This window comes from Sinohyriopsis cumingii, chromosome 12 (genome assembly GCF_028554795.1).
Source record: "Sinohyriopsis cumingii isolate HCF-2022 chromosome 12, ASM2855479v2, whole genome shotgun sequence".
Classification (NCBI taxonomy): Eukaryota; Metazoa; Mollusca; class Bivalvia; order Unionida; family Unionidae; genus Sinohyriopsis; species Sinohyriopsis cumingii.
The window spans coordinates 37080695-37098739 of NC_142972.1; the positions used below are offsets into that span (position 1 = coordinate 37080695).

At 34.6% G+C, this 18045-nt stretch overlaps 1 protein-coding gene across 2 annotated transcripts in view; it reads left to right on the forward strand.

Moving 5' to 3' along the window:
* The window catches only part of LOC149786271 (polyphosphoinositide phosphatase-like), a 75050-nt gene that overhangs the window by 36178 nt on the left and 20827 nt on the right, over positions 1-18045 (forward strand). For both annotated transcript variants that reach the window (XM_089976650.1, XM_089976651.1), the window contains exons 15-18: positions 5245-5411; positions 6938-7076; positions 8620-8678; positions 13608-13752. In XM_089976650.1, coding sequence (XP_089832776.1) covers positions 5245-5411; positions 6938-7076; positions 8620-8678; positions 13608-13752 — 510 coding nt within the window. The remainder of the gene's footprint in view (positions 1-5244; positions 5412-6937; positions 7077-8619; positions 8679-13607; positions 13753-18045) is intronic.

Below are 18045 nucleotides of genomic sequence, written 5' to 3' on the forward strand. Positions count from 1 at the left end.
ATCCATAGAAATGAAATCCTCATATATTTGTCCATTTTAGAATCAAGGAAAAACAATAACCACATGACACATCAAATGCTTTTAAGCTTCCAACAGCTGGTAGTATATGTTTATCACTGTAAATGAGAGGATTTGTATTTAGAGAAACATACTTTTAAATCTTTATTTAATGTCACATCTAATTTGTTAGATTTTAAATCTATAATTTTAGTTGGTTGAATTGGACAAAAGAGTTGATGCATGATTCCCTCAGTGTGTGTGAATTAGGCACTTCACGGATGACAACCATTAAAACTGTTGCATAGAGATTGCCAGTTGATTTCGTACTCACTTAGGTTTCTTTGTTTCCAGCTTTTTATAGATCTACTACATTAACATTAGGGATATAAGCCTGCTATCTCCCAAATCCTGACTTACTAAAAAGACCAAAAAAATCTTTTCCTTTTAATAGACAAAGGGCTATAACTCTTGCCCATTACCTCTCCTTGTCGCTACCAATAGTTGCTTTGCTTTGGTAATGTCAACTTTAGCCATCCATCTAAAAATTTGGACTTGCAGTGTGTAACAATCATTCCTCCACACATAAATATTTTAAAAACATTTATCCAATTTTTTGTGTGAATGTGTCACATTTTCTCTATGGTCAATGCACTGACTGCTTCCTTGATCTTGACCTGATGTAATGTATGTTTGCGCTTTATGCTGCTCAATCCATTACTATTTGGGTGCAAAATTGATACCGTTCAGAGGCAGGCAGTTCAGGAACTGTCCCTCCAACTCACAACCCAACCTGGACAGTCTTTTATAAACAATCTGCCCCCACCCCACCCCACCCCCACACACACAGTATAGGATGATAGGCATGCCAGAGACAAGGGATCTTTTTCATCATTTCCTCAGATCTAGCCTAATGCCAGGAGGCAACAAGCTAATCAGTTTAGGAGGCCATCTTTCAGGGAAGGCAAAGAAAAGATCCTCTGCCTCCAAGCCCCCTAACTCTTGATGTTGTCCTGACAACCCCACCACCCACAGATTGCCTACCAGTGGGGATGCACCTCCTACAGTTCCAGTCTCACAGGATCACTCTGGGAGGCCCCGAGTGGCCAAATTGACTAAAACTAAAGTGCTACTGTTACAGATCACTGCCATCTCTGTCTGCGTGGGTTTGAGTCTCGAATTTGGCCAGTGTGGGTATGTGAGAAAGCTTGCCAGTAGCTTCTCATGGGTTGGTGGTTCTTTCTAGGGTTTTCCCAGGTTCTTCCTCCACCATTTATACTGGCCACCATGTATAGCCTATCTTGTGCTGAAAAATGGCATTAAATCCCACAACAATAACAACACAGGATCACTTCATTTCCTCAGAGTGAATGGGTGATTCAGGTTATTTCTGAGGGGCTTTCAATTTCATTTATCCAGCCTCCTCTCACCTGTTCATATATATACCATCAACTAAGGAGGACACTTTTCTACAACAGGAGATATTGAATCTGGCTTGGCAATCAGCATACAGATGCCAGACCAGGGAAGGGAATCAGATTGGCAGCCCTGCCTTTTGTATAATCCCACTAAATTTGTTCATGTTGTGTGGGTCTGCCTCCACAGGGAAGTGATTGGTCCTTCCACTGCATGCAGTCAAAGCCTTTATGACCTTGACTACATGGTAGGGATGCTGATGCTGCAATCCATGGATGGACATCATCTTCTGAAGTAGGGTTGAAAAAGGGAAAAGGGGTCAAACTTCTGAATCTGACACTAGGGACAGTCCCTTGGGGTTCCCTGCTTCTTTCCAACTGTTGGTCAAGTTAATAGAGGAGGAAGAGATCTGGTCTTCTCACAAAGCATCTAATTAGGTTTACCTTCATTAATCCTGTGATCTGTGTCACAAGCCTTCATGCTCCAAGGACATTAAAATTCTGTCTAGCTTGAAGATACCCTGGGGCTACCTCTTGACCAGATTTTTAAGTGCTTCCTCACTCATCTAAGGAGCTTTTATAAAGGCTTAGTAAGGCTAGAGTGGTACAAGTGGGTACTTCTGTAGGGATCTGAGTTTGCCTTTCACTTAAAACATTGGAGGCCTTGGAGCTAAAGGCTAGGACACTATTAACCATAGATATTTTGGCAGCCTCTTTCAGCGTACTGAAGGAGGAAACATGGTCTGCCCTTCAACATTTTTTGAAAGCAGTAGCCAAAACATTTAGATATGCATTAACCTTGTCCCGGGTTTTATTGGCAAGGCTTCTTGAGCTGTGCAGGGATATTGCTCTGGACACATCCATGGTCTTACTGGAGCACAATAAAGAACCTTCTAAGAGCTGCTACCCAGGAGGCAGAGATCTTTGGAAAGCTCATTCCTTCTGTGGCCTTTAAGGATTTGATTGACTTGCAACACCGATTGACCAGTTGATTTGGTACAGGTAAAGGAAGTGGTATACCCTCTTCTCTAGAAGGTTGCAATAAATAGGGCCTTATACTTCCTTGGTTTCTTGGTACAAAAAACTGGGCAAGTTGCAACTAATTAGGAACCTTTTCTCCTTTAACAGGTCTCTGCAGGAGGAACCTTTCAAGGTAGAGACCACATCTTCAGTCAGGGATGCTATCAGATTTGGGACTGGGCAATCTCAATAGATTTTCAGGGTGTGTACCTTCACATCACTATCTTTCCTTCTCACATAGTACCTCTGATTTTGTTTGAACATCTTCTAATGTTGTACTCTGTCGCTCAGCCTAGCCTTCCTATCTTACAATATTTCTTTGATTGGTTGATCCACAGTGGCCAGTTATAGTCCTTCATACTTGATCTGTCCTGAGTGACCAGGCTGTTTCATTTACCCAGTCAAGAGAAATTGGAGCTTACTCCATCTCCAGTGTTTTCCTACATAGTGAATGAATTTCCTCACAAACAGGATTAGTCTTGAGGACCAGAAGACAAGATCCTGATCATTTAGGTGATGCTGACAGCGAAGGTCATGTTGTTAATTGGTCTGTTTCTTTTTTATCTGGTGACCTTGAACTCTGCAGCAGACCTGATTCCCTAGATCGATTGCATTTGTGCTCTCACCAGTTTCTCCTTCTTACAATCTGGAAACTGCATAGGGGCCATCACAAAGCTCAAATTTCTCTAGGTCTGGATTTCCACCATTGTCTGATTTGGTGGACAAATCTGGATGGGTTTCTGGGTAGACTGTCTGGGTATAACCCCCAACCCCATTTCTGATTGGGGTGCTCATCTGGCACTGGAAGGATTGATTCTTCAGGGTTTTGTGGTCCCAGGAAGAATCTGCTTTAAACATTGACATTTTGAAATGGGGGCAGTGGCTGATTCAATGCCACATATCTGGACCAAGCTTTGTGAATGGCATGTGCTTAGAGTAAGGAAGAAGCCTAATGGTCTGATGTTTAAGAGGTTAAAGATCGTAGTGATCATGATGGAAAATAAAATGCTTTCCACAGAATAATGTTAGTTTACATCACATGTTCAACACTTGCACTCGTGGTAAGGATGATGTCTATCAGTTTTGAGGTCAAAAAGACAAGGTCACTGTGACAGAAAAAGAAGAAACATTGTATACACACAATAACAACAGTTCTACATACAAGACATGGGTCAAAAGGGTATGGAAGAAGCCTGTTGATTGTTTGGTCTCAAGTTCAAAGGTCAAGGCCATTTTGAAGGAAGAAATATGATTTCTGCACAGAAATGTCAGTTCCTTGCTTAGATAACTATTAAACATGTATTGGTGGTGGTGGTATGGTGGTTAATGTACCCTTCACAATACTTTTGTGAAACTGTTATCAGAGTAAGAAAGCTGTTTGCTGTAAATTTCAACAAATTAAGCATTAGATCAAAATACTTATTTTATTGAAACTTATTAAGACCATTAGAGTATACTGAAGAAAAGTATAAGCAAAAAATATGCTGCAAAAAGTGTATTCACTTACTCTGTTTGGACACTAAAAATAAAACACCTTTTAGCCTATACTTGGTGTAACCTTAGAGAAACTCCGCTAATTAATTAGAAAATCTTGCTTTTCTCAGTCATAACTTTATAGAAAGCAAAGTTTGACTGATTTGCAAGAAAGAAGTTCAGTATAAACAGATTTGAAAAATATGTACTTCTGTAATTATTTATACAAAAACACATCAGTATCTGGTTGCCATGGCAACCATTAATTTCACCCATTGCATGCTGTAATAAAGCATGTCCAGTACCCATTCAGTGTTCACAACAAATTATCCATGTTAAAGAAAATTATTATTGTATATGAAGCAAGCTCATTATGAATGGATGATAAATTACTGACTTAATGGATAACTTGTGTGCCAATAAAATAGTTCAACCTTCACACTGATGTGCATTAAGGGTTCAAGGTTATGCAGTTGTTTTTGCTCCATGTCTTGTGTATAAAATATTTTTCCTGATAACAGTATTCAGATATCATAGTTATGAGGTACTATCTTGTACGTGATGAAAATATTTGAGGGGTTTGCTTTTTGAGGTTTAATACCAATTTTCAGCATATGAAAGGCCATACATGGTGGCCAGTGTATCTTGGTAGAGGAAGAGCCCCAGGAAGAACCACTGACCCACGGGAGGCTTCAGGCAAGTTTTCTCATATACTTGAATTGATCAAGTAGAGACTTGAACTGACGTGAGATGTGTGAGTGATTTTTAAAGGTGAGCACTTTAGACTGCTTCACCACCCAGGGCCTCCACTAAAAATAATTTGATTTGAAGTAACATAACATTACACATGGATTTAATAGATTCTGTCAAAAACTTAAAACCATCAAACCATCAACTTTAACACAGTACAGCAAGAACATATTTTGATTATACTGTATCATTGTATCACCATCTCTTCAAAGAAATATGGAGAGTTTATGGCTGTCTAGAAGGAGTTTTGCAACATCAGGCACATATGTATACATATTAAGTTCAAAATTTCACTCCAATGGAATGCATGATGTGCATGATAGCAGCCAAAACAATTTATGCATCTTCCAATCACATATTATAATTGAACATTATAACTTACTAATGAGAATTATAATTAACTTTAATATTTTAAGAAAAAGGGAGAGCTTGCATAACACTATTTACCCTGGTATCAACATTGGTGTTGGTGTTTTTGATTAGTTGGGCTGTTGTCAGTGATATCTCTTGGACTTGTTAAATAATCTATGTACTGTAAGCCTTTTGCACCTAAGGATGCTTTAATTTTGTGAATGTTCTTGCCTTGAAGGATGCTGGAGGACCTGTATGAAGATTTAGGGGACACAATAGCCCTTCAATATGGTGGTTCCCAGCTAGTCCACAGGATAGAGGGATATCGGAAAATAGCTGTCTGGAAAGCCCACTCTAGGGATATCCTGCAAACCCTGTCTCGATACTACAGCAATACTTTTTCTGGTAAATTTTATGCTTTAAATGTGTTTGTTATGTTGACAAACATTTTCAGCCATTGTCAGTCTTTCACGACATATAAAATGCATGTGTTCTGTAACATATCACATGGAAGTTATCTCTCTTGGTTAAGAATGCGAAATTTAATATCAGTTATTTCTGTATATATAGAATTCTGTTTTCACATATGTGGATGGCATGAGAGAACTGTGTTTATTTCTAACATGACCTAAGACTGTATTTCCTAATACAGTGCTAAAATACTATAATTCCTGATGCAATGCTAAAATACTATAATTCCTGATGCAATGCTAAAATACCATAGTTTAATTTGGTATGCTAGAATATGAACATAACTAATATGCACTAAAATAGTATAATTCCTGTTACAGTGCTAAAATACTCTAATTCCAGAAACAGTGCCAAAATATTATAATTCTTGAAACAGTTCTACCCACTTATGTCAACAAGCTGCCTATGTCGATAAAAATGCAAAGTCCTCGGCCATGGTTTATTGTTACTACTAAATCTATCTTGCTTATGTCAATGTCAGGATAAGAAATAAATATATATGATGACAGAAGCCATCAATTCCATATGGAGCAATTTCCTTTGTTTGCTAATTGTTTATGTTGACAAGCAGCAACTTGTAACCATACTTTGCTCTCTGTGCAATGATTTCATGTTGCTGCCAGGTTTTAATGTTGTCATTGTTCCAACAAGTGGATATTTGTTTGGCCATCCAAAATTGGCAGGTGATTTCAGTAACATTATGCACACAGGCAAGAAGGCTACAATCTTCAATAAAAATAATGCAATTGTAAAAAAAAGAGCTGATAACCTTCGTAACTTTTTATATATTTTGTAATCCATTCTTTCTGCTTTCAGAAGATGGTATTGTCTAGTGTGGCAAAGTTTGTTTCTTCTTCTATTTAATAACTTCTAAAGATTGTGTCCTTCAGACTAATTCTGGCTGATGTTTTGAGCACATGGGAGCAGCTGTTTTGGTTAGCTGTGTGTTTTAGATCATGTACATTTTCAACATGCACAATCAGCCACAGTACATGAAAGCAATAGATGTATGCCAACATTCTCTCCATTATGCATGATGCAAATGAAAACAACTTCACCTTGCAGCTGTCACTCTCAGAAATACATAATATATGTAGAGTGTTCACTTGGCCAGTCCTTATTTTTAAATGATAAACAAAGTTTTGACTTCTCTAATCCAGGGAGCCGTGGTAGCTCACTTCTAATCCAAGAGTAATGAGTTTGATACACACCACCTCTTCGTGCTATACTGATTAGGATACCTTTTTGTGTCCTTAGAAGAAGAACTTGACTCCATTTGCCTTGGCATGATAGAGCCTATAATGTATTTAAAGTCCTATGAGAAACATTTTTTAAAAAAATAATGTACTTATACTGTCTACATTTATGCCCTCAAAGTGGGTACTGGAGTAGTGGTGGCACACCAAACAAATACAATTTTGTTTCGATTTCTGTTCAGACAGAGTATTAATTTATTGTAGATATGGAGAAACAACAGGCCACAAATATATTTCTTGGTCTATTTAGTCCAAAAGAGGGGCAACCCAATATTTGGGAGCTGGTTACAGATTTCTACCTCCACAATAGAGATGCCAGAGGATGTATTGTTCCCAGAAAAAGGTTTGTTTTCATACTGCAGTCATTGTCAATTTCCTGGCTCTAAATAAATATTGTATTGGCCTTCACCCTAAAACAAATGCAACTCACAAAATATGCTTTAAAATTTTTCCATGAATGATAGTACCTTTGGGTTTTTTTTCTGAATAAAAGATCCCATGGTTGCTCAGCATCTTCAGAAGAATATATTTTGAACATAATCTACCAAGAAGAACTAGTGCAAATTAGAAAGTCATATAAAAGCATTAGATGTTATATCAAGCATAATTTTTAGGCAGTCATATTAATACGAAATATTGCATCTAGGATGCATAATACATTGATCTGGACTGATAAAGATCCTTCTTGGTGTCTTTGGGATGCAAACAATTGTAGGTGGGATGCAAAAAGATGAGAGTTTATATCAGAATTTGTCATAAATTTGTTTGTTGCATACCTTCATAATAGAAACTGATTACAGATGATAAATACCAAAATGATCAGTTGTTAGTTTGTGATTTTTATATACAAGGTTATTATTGTCCTAGTTGTTTACATTAATTTTCCAATGGTAAGTTGATGTTAACACTTCAGCTGCTGTATTAGTCTGGTTCCATTCTTAGTTAAAATTATACTTAGTTTGAGTATTTATTACTTGTTAAACATGGGACCTGACCACTGTATAACTTCCTCAAGTAGCACTTATATCCTCAACTATAGTAGTTCTTTTGTAGTATGCAAAAGAAAAAAAAATTGTTACATTCACCTTTTTAGAATTCAGTTAATTGCAAAATTGTTTGAAATTTGCACCATGATTACATGGAGACAGAAATTCAGACCAATAGGTGTCAGCTACTGACAAGCTGTGTATGGTTAAAACTCAGGGACCTGGTTATTACTCAGGGACATGGGATGCAAAAAATGTATTGTGCATTCATTCTAGGATTTATACAAAAACATCTATGATCTCAGTTCAAAAGGGTGAGGTCTTTTAATAAGCTGGTAGGTAGTTATTATACATTAAATCTTACACATAGATTAGTAATGATGAATAATTAACATAAATTTGTTGCTGTCAGTTAATTCCCATTATTTTAAGTTATTAAAATTGTGAAATGTGCTGTGACCAGGAATTGGTAAAGTGCAGCTCTTTCAACTGAATCGAGAAGCTTATCAGTGACATTAACTTATTGACTAAAAACAGGTTTCTGCTGATTGAAGGCCTTGGTTAACTTGGTCTAATTGCTTAGCCTCAGTAAATGTCTCCTTTGCTGTTAATTTACATTTTCTGAAAAATAAAGTGTTAGAAATTTGAACGGAATAAATGTTTGCATGCTATTTATGAAAGATCAATGTAATAAATATAGCATTGTGAAAGGGTTATATTCACGATCCAGTTCCATAATGTGATTTGGATATTCACCAATTAAATCACCTCCTCAAGTTAATTCCAATAAAAAATTTAAGATTGGTCACATACTAGTGAAAGGTAAAATGAAGAAAAGGAGATGAATTTTTTATATAAACATACCCCAATGTTTTTAATGCCTATCTTATTTTCGTCCAGGTATACCAACTGGTGCAACTGGGCTTCATTTCAGTGTCTGCCACTTCCTAGTGATGAAGGTAAAAATTAATGCACACTTGATAATATCATAAATAATGATCCAGGCTTACTTTGAGACAGTGAGATAATAGGTTATGTAGATAATTGTTGTATTTTAATGCAGAATAAATTGTGCATCCTGGTGACACTTCATTCAGACATCTGATAGAACAGTCTGGAAATGTGGCCTCAGGACAGTCTTTTACTGTAATGATGATGATGATGATGACAAAGATTCCTCCTTTTTTATCAAATAGATGTAAGTCAGGATCTTTTACATAACATTCTTACAGATCTGTAAATGTAGCATGATTTTATTTATTAGTTATGGTGTTGTAACACATATGTAAATATTACTTTTGTCTTATTGGTTATGACATTTTAATACATCTGCAAATGTAGCATCTATTTTGTTTGGTTTTACATCCTGCAGTAAAATGCACAATGTGCTTTTGGAAACTTTGACACCATTATCATGCCATCTCTCTCCATGTTAAGAAGTGCCATGAATAATTGCATTTTCTGTAATTTCTTGAAACATTCTATGTTCTAAATGCTATGAATATTTACATTTTCTGTTATTTCTTGAAACACTTCATGTTGTGAAGTGCCATGAATAAATATTTTCTGTAATTTCTTGACACACTTCATGTTGTGAAGTGCCATGAATAAATACATTTTCTGTAATTTCTTGACACACTTCATGTTGTGAAGTGCCATGAATAAATACATTTTCTGTAATTTCTTGACACTTCATGTTGTGAAGTGCCATGAATAAATACATTTTATGTTATTTCTTGACACACTTCATGTTGTGAAGTGCCATGAATAAATACATTTTATGTTATTTCTTGAAACACTTCATGTTGTGAAGTGCCATGAATAGTTACATTTTCTGTAATTTCTTGAAGCACTTCATGTTGTGAAGTGCCATGAATAAATACATTTTCTGTAATTTCTTGACACTTCGTGTTGTGAAGTGCCATGAATAAATACATTTTATGTTATTTCTTGACACACTTCATATTGTGAAGTGCCATGAATAAATACATTTTCTGTAATTTCTTGAAGCACTTCATGTTGTGAAGTGCCATGAATAAATACATTTTCTGTAATTTCTTGAAGCACTTCATGTTGTGAAGTGCCATGAATAAATACATTTTCTGTAATTTCTTGACACTTCATGTTGTGAAGTGCCATGAATAAATACATTTTATGTTATTTCTTGACACACTTCATGTTGTGAAGAGCCATGAATAAATACATTTTATGTTATTTCTTGACACACTTCATGTTGTGAAGTGCCATGAATAAATACATTTTCTGTAATTTCTTGACACATTCCATGTTCTAAATGCTATGAATATTTACATTTTCTGTTATTTCTTGACACACTTCTTGTTGTGAAGTGCCATGAATAAATACATTTTCTGTAATTTCTTGACACATTTCATGTTGTGAAGTGCCATGAATAAATACATTTTCTGTAATTTCTTAAAACATTCCATGTTCTAAATGCTATGAATAATTACATTTTCTGTAATTCTTGAAACACTCCATGTTCTAAAGTGCCATGAATAAATACATTTTATGTTATTTCTTGACACACCATGTTTTCAAGTGCCATGAATAATTACATTTTCTGTAATTCTTGACACACCATGTTTTCAAGTGCAATGAATAATTACATTTTATATAATTCTTGACACACCACATTTTGAAGTGCAGTGAATAAGTGTTTTCTGTTACTTCTTGATACAGTTTATAAAATCTATCAGAAATGGGATAACAGTATTATCTTTTCATATTTATCTGCTTACTTTGGTGATTGATGTTGCCAATTTTACATTTATTTTTTCAGCGCTGCTAATCCCTCTTTGATGAAACTATATCTGCAACTGTAGAAATTCTAATGCTAGCAGATATGTACAGTTATTAGTGCAGTAATTTTGTAAGACATCTTACAGTGTTGATTGTGATGTAGCCTGATACGTTGCATTATTTGGAAAACAAGTCTTGGTAAAATATGGAATTTTGCTGCGGTCCACCAAAAGGCTTGCCTTATCCCAGTGTTCACCTGCCTTATGCAGAGTAATACCAGAACTTTCTCCAAAATATATTTTTGCACACATTTTTCTTTGATAACTTTTTTATAAAAATATTGTCAACAACAAATTCTTCCTAGATGACAGCTGGCAGTTTTCATTTATAAAAACATCTGTACAGAATGTAAAACAAACATCTACAGTCAGATAACACATTTCAAACATCTCTAGTCAGATAAAGCATTTAAAACATCTCTAATCAGATAAAACATTTCAAATATCTCTAATCAGATAAAACATTTCAAATATCTCTAATTGGATAAAACATTTCAAATGACTCTAATTGGATAAAACATTTCAAACATCCCTTATCAGATTAAACATTTCAACAGTTGGACAGTTGAGCAGCAAAATGATGTCTTTAAACCATGCCCATTGCATACAGAGCACTGAACATTTTAATCCCAGTTATCTACTTTTTATATTCATGTTTCTATAGTTATTTGCTTTCACAGGTCATAGACAAGAGCTTATGTGATGGCCTGTTGTCCATTGTCTGTCTTCCCTTAGCTGGCACAAGTTTGTTAGTGCTGTTCCTAAAGTACTAGGAGCATTGCCCTGAAATTTTACAGACACATTAATTCCATGGTCTGTTTGGTCCTTAATGCAAATGATGCAGCTTGAACACTATGAAAATCTTGTTATCACTCTTCCTTTTGAACAGATCATTATAAAATTGTATGGTTTGCGATAAAAGACTTCTTATAATGTTTTGTTGGTTCCCAGTGAAAATGGTGCAATATCATGTTCAATATGTTCACCACAGCAGCCATCTTGAAAATCTCATCACTTCTCTTCCTGGATGGAAGTCATATCTACATGGGGTTTTACCAGAAGACATTGTATAGTGTCTGGTTGTTACTAAATGAAAATTATGCCAATCTGACAAAGTGACATCGTGAAAATCTTGTTATTGCTACTCCTTCCAGATGGAAAGTCATGTCAAAATAGGGTTTTCACCATAAGAATTATTATCTCTAGTTGGTCCTATATGCAGATGGTGCCCGTCTTTTATCAAATTATCACTGCCATGATAGCCATCTTGATGTATTGTTATGTGGTTTTCACCAAATGTCTCCTCATGGTGTCTAGTTTGTCCCAAGTGAAAATGGTGCCAGTATTACATCCAGTATTGCCAGCACAGTAGCTAATTTGCAAGTCTTGTAGCTCAAGACAATCATCAGAAATAGTTTCAGCACTTGACAGTTCAAATTAAGAAAAGGTCTTATTTGAAATTCTGAAAATTGTTTTTGGGCAGGAGAGCATCAGACCCTTTTGTTCATCCATTGGGATTAGTTTTTGAAGATTTCTTAATCATTGTACATTTTAGAAGAAAAGATGTTTGTGGTTTGTATGATTTCTTACATAAAAATGTTCATTACTCAAACAAATCTGAGTCTGTAATAATTATGATTGAACACAGAACAAACAGCACATGATATTCCAGATTTGCTGTTGTACAATGCACTGGCAGATCTGGGTTTATGCAGTTTGATATTTGTAATCAGCAGAATTAACAACACAGATGCTTATCTTCTGGTGCATTTTTTGACAATAGATCAGAGTTTTTGTTTTTTTGCAGTTGGATCTGATTTATAAGTGAGTAGGTATGGTAATGACGATGAGTTAATTGTACATCTCTGCTTAAACTTTATTTATTTTACATAAGTTGAAGGAAAAAAATAAGTTTTTACAAGTTGTAGAATATGTTCTTGATGACTCAGATACCAGCTTTATTTGGTCTTTGTAGAATGCATTCTTAAGGGCTCAGATTTAGCTTGATGTGTAGTCTATGTAGAATGCATTCTTAATGGCTCAGATTTAATTTGATGTGTAGTCTATGTAGAATGCAGTCTTAATGGCTCAGATTTAATTTGATGTGTAGTCTTTGCATAATGCATTCTTAATGGCTAAGATTTAGTTTCATGTGTAGTCTTTGTATAATGCATTCTTAATGGCTCAGATTTAGCTTGATGTGTAGAATGCAGTCTTAATGGCTCAGATTTAGTTTGGTATATAGTCTTTGTAGAATGCATTCTTAATGGCTCAGATTTAGTTTGATATGTAGTCTTTGTAGAATGCGTTCTTAATGGCTCAGATGCAGTCTTAATGTCTCAGATTTAATTTGATGTGTAGTCTTTGTAGAATGCATTCTTAATGGCTCAGATTTAGCTTAATGTGGTCCTTTTAGATCATGTTCTTGGAAGCCTATATGTCAGCTTGATGTGGGCTTGTAGAACAAGTTCTTGATGGCTCACGTGTCAACTTTATATGGTCTTTCGATGAATGTGTTCTGGATGGCTTTGACGTCACCTTAATGTTGTCTTTGTAGAATGTATTCTGGATGGCGCAAATGTCAGCTTGATGTGTCTTTGTAGAATTTGGTTTGGATGGCTCAAATATGTCAGCTTGATGTGGTCCTGGATCAAATTCTTGATGGCTGAGACGTCACCTTGATGTGGTCCTGGATCAAATTCTTGATGGCTGATATGTCAGCTTGATGTGGTCCTGAATCAAATTTTTAATGGCTGAGATGTCAGCTTGATGTGGTCCTGGATCAGATTCTTGATGGCTGAGATGTCAGCTTGATGTGGTCCTGGATCAAATTATTGATGGCTGATATGTCAGCTTGATGTGGTCCTGGATCAAATTCTTGATGGCTGAGATGTCTTTTGAGTAGTAGTAGACGGAGTCATATGGACCAGGCATCAACTCCAGAAGTGCAAAGTCAATAAGTTATTACTTTACTGTCCAGGTTACAAAGTTTTTTTATACATACATTGTCTTTCAGAATAGCTGAACTATGCTGTCTTGCAACAATTACAACTTGCAGTTATTTTGCAGCATACAAATCAGATGATTACAAGGGTGTAATACTTAAGACAGACCCTCAGGATGAGAGAGTCGATCTTTTCCATCAGTACTATAAACCTTACCAGCTGACTGTTCTTGAGGACCTGTACTGCTCTGCGATGGCTCACTCTGTCAGGTAGTACATAACAATTAATTGTGTGATTTATAATTTATACTCTTGGATTCACACTTTTGATGAAGCTTATCTTAAGATCTTTCACAGTGTTTGAGCTGATTAATCATGTATTTGGACCTTAGGATTTTAAAGTACGTAAGAACCATTAATTTAAAATTAAAACTCAGTTTAAACAGTGATAGTGATGAGTGAAAACTAGTGAAAGCTTGTTTCATACCTTTTATGTAATAAAACCTATTGTATGTTGCAAAAAGTTCTATGTAGTGTTATATTATGATTTTTTTGTGAGCCTGAACAGATTGCAAAAATATAACTTGACAGAAGAAAAAAATTAAAATTGCAAAACCTGAAGATTAAACATGCAGATTAAAAACAATTGGCACTTCACAAAAATTGGAGGCTGTAAACATTTTTAAATAATCTGTCCTTTGATCTTTTACCAGTTTAATTTCCTCAGAATATCTGAATTGATCTACAATTACTAAACATTATGGATGGCTTGCACTTCTGGTAAGGTTGAACCCTTCTATTTTGGGGTCAAAATGTTAAAGGTCACGGTCACTGTGATGGAAAGAAGAAAAAAAGTTTTTGCACAATAACTGTTGTTCCCCACCATATACAGTTAACAAAACTTGTGGATCACTTGTATTTGGGGTAAGAATTAACTCTATGGAAGTTTTCAAAGGTCAAATGTGAAGGTCACCTTGACTGCAGAAAGAAAATTGGTTCCACACAAAAACATTAGTTTCCAATAACAGACCTGGACTCTACTTTGTACATCTGGACCAAACTTTGTATTGCTATGGACTCCATGTTCAGAATTATAAAAAAGTAATAAAAAAGTAATCCAAAAGACACCAAAAAATGTTTAGCATTCATAAGTTAAAAAATTTACACAAAAACCATTGTACATGAAATTGGACTGTCAAACATATGACAGTATGGGTTGAAAGAAGAAAAAAACAATGAAGCTTAGTATTATATCTTTATTTCCATTTTAAAGCATTATTTGACAGAATTAAATGCATTTGAACTTAACTGGGTACCTATAGTTTTTCTGCTTCCTTCCCATAAACACACATATATATATATTGATCAGACTTTTTATTATTCTCCATTATTGTTATACAGTGTAACCCTGCTATAGCACAATGGTCAGGGTCCACAAAATGGAATCATGCTATATACTAAATCATGCTATAACCAACCAAGTCAATTAGTTGTTGAAATGATGCATGTACAAGAAAACATCGCTGGGGTGGGTGGGTAATAAATGTATGTGCAAAACTACATGCATCATTGGCACAGTTACCATTCTAAATCAGTGCATATTAAACACGAAATACTAATGTAGTGAAAACATAATAAATTGCATATATAATTTAATTTATTCAGAGAACCACGCAGTTGTACACATATATACATTTCTATGGCATAAATAGAGTATCAGTGCTTTGTACTCATCACCAGCTGATTTCATGGCATGTGTGAGAATGCATCCATAATAATTCCATCAAAAATATGCACACAGAAGTATAATATTTAGTATATTTATCACAGATCATTATGTGTGTGAAATCAATACAAAAAAAGAAAGCCATCTTAGGTTAGGATAGATGAAGCACATTTAACATTCATCATGTATAAGCATGTGTGTTCAGTAAATGATGTCTGTATTTCATACTGCAAGAATTTTCTTTACATCGAATACCCACTTATTAACACATTGACACATTTTTGTTTGAACACTTACAGCAGGAATAATTGTTAATCAACAATTGGGTCATATTTTTAGGGTACTGTATTTACCATATATATTGGAACATGATAAATTATTTTTTCCTGTTCCAGAACTTACATTGAAACCTTTTTTTTACCTAGATCATATGTCCCAAGACCTAAGAAACAAAATAAAATTGTGTTGAATTTGCCCTCCTCACACACATTTAAAATAGATAAATAGAATGTTTATTTGATAATAAAAAAGAAACCAACCTTGTATTATTATCGTTGATTCCTCTTTTTTTCATCATGAGCATTAAAGATAAAAAATATATCTCTGTATATGTAGCATAAGCATCCATGCTGTAGCGTGTATCGCTCATGTCCGATAAAACACAACACATTGTTCATTAATGTGAACTTAGAGAAACAAATCCTATTTGGTTATATACAGAGGGCTGAATATGTTATCCATTTGAAAACTGGAGCCAACAAAATCGCAAACAAGAGAGGGGATTATCAACCGATTACTTGAAGGAATCTGCCACTCATGCATAACACGGTGTTAGGTGTAAAATAACCAAGATTGTATTATATCCAGGTTAATTATATGACAGTATCTCACAAATAAAAATCATTATTTGAAAATACAGTCAATGTAAGTGCAAATGACAATCTTTTCATTAGCATAGGTTAAAAAGTCTTTTTAAAGCAACTTATTGCTGTGTATACTTTTTACCTGAAGACATCAATGTATTATTTATGACTACATATACCAAGCAAATAGAAGCCCAGGTGGTAAATAAACACATGCAATTAACTCATTGTTTGAAGTTACCAACAGGATAAGAAATACAAAGGTTATTTTATTACAAGGCAAGCTGATCTTGGAAGCCAACCTTTTGAATCTTTTAAGTGTGTTGATATATATATATATATATATATATATATATATATATATATATATATATATATATATATAATAAAGTCAGCTGACATATGGAAGCCAACTTTGGTTCCTTTTTATTGCTATTCAAGGAATTTTGAAAATAGCATGAAAAAGGGAAGAATTTGTAAAGTGACCCAATATAGTGCTTCTTGCATGGACATCGACGATGACACAGTATCACCCAGAAGATTTGGAGAAAATAAAACCATTAGATGAATTTGTGATGGTCAGAAGAGAAGAAGATGATTTCGCTGACAATATGATCGTTAACCTGGATGAAGAGTCAGTGTACTCTGATATCATTCCTGAGTGGACTTTTGATAAGAACAGGGTTAAAAGTGAGAATTACAAGACTGGTGCAGAGTTTTAAAAAATCTGACTTTAATCCTTGCAGTTTCTGCTTCAGGAGATTTGTTGCCTTCAATGATAATTTTCATGGCATGAGAAGGCTAAATATTCATGACCAAAAGGATGGATTTTTATGTGAGCAGAAAAAGGGTTGGGTTGATGAGATGCTGCTGCTGTTGATTAAAGAGTTTTACTTCAAGAACATAGTTTTATATTTTTTTTAAAGTAAAATTTAAGTTGGAATATATTTTTCGATATGTAATTTTTTATGATTTAAAATGTGTCCCACAACTTATGACCTGAAAAATAAGATGTGTCCCAGTACATACAGTGCACAAAATAATTACTTAAAAAATTCATTGAAAGTGTCCCAACCAATACAGTGTCACAACATATACAGTATGTACAAAATTATTTCCTGGTCAAATGATTGATTAGCACTTGATTTACAACATTTTTTCTTTTTATATGTTTTATAAATCATTGTATCATAATCTGAGCAAAGTTTAGCTGTGAGATTGACTTTGTTGATTAGAAATTACTTAATTGATTTATAACTTCAGGTTAGAATCTTTTATCAACCGCTGCATTGTTTTGTGCTTGGTTTATTATGCAGTTTAATGGCCAGTTGTATTTTGGCAATTATGTGATCAACAGTTGTATGCAGAATACATTGAAGACAAACATAAAGCAGGCTTGATGGCTTTTTTGTTCATGGATTAATAATAATAAGATTAACACTTAGGAGCTGACATCTTTCAAAATAAACTAAGATCAAGGTGCAACGATTGACTACTGACACATTTGAAATGAACATTCACAATGGAAATGCATAACAACTTTATTCAAATAAAGAAAGGTGCAGTCATGCAACGTTTTTCTTCAGGAATAAAATACATCTTGCTGAATTATAACATTAAATTCTTGTTTATTTTGGCACAGTGTATAAAGAAATTGGTGAAATTGTCATAAAATTTTGAGAGCCATGCCACAAATATATATGAATTCATACACAAGCTCTTCCCAAAAATTATAATGAATTTTTTACACGATATTTTTTGCACTTTGAAAATAAAAATGTATTTTGTCTTGTATGAAAATAATTTACATAATTTTGGGAGACATGCCATGATTGTGTTAAATTTAATTCTTATTGTAATGAAGCATGCTGTAGCAGGGTTTTAGTTTTGTACACAAATCAGTCAAGACAGCATCTATTGCATTAAAGTGGGGTAGAGCTGTATTTGATTAGCATTAAGAAGCACCATTCTCCT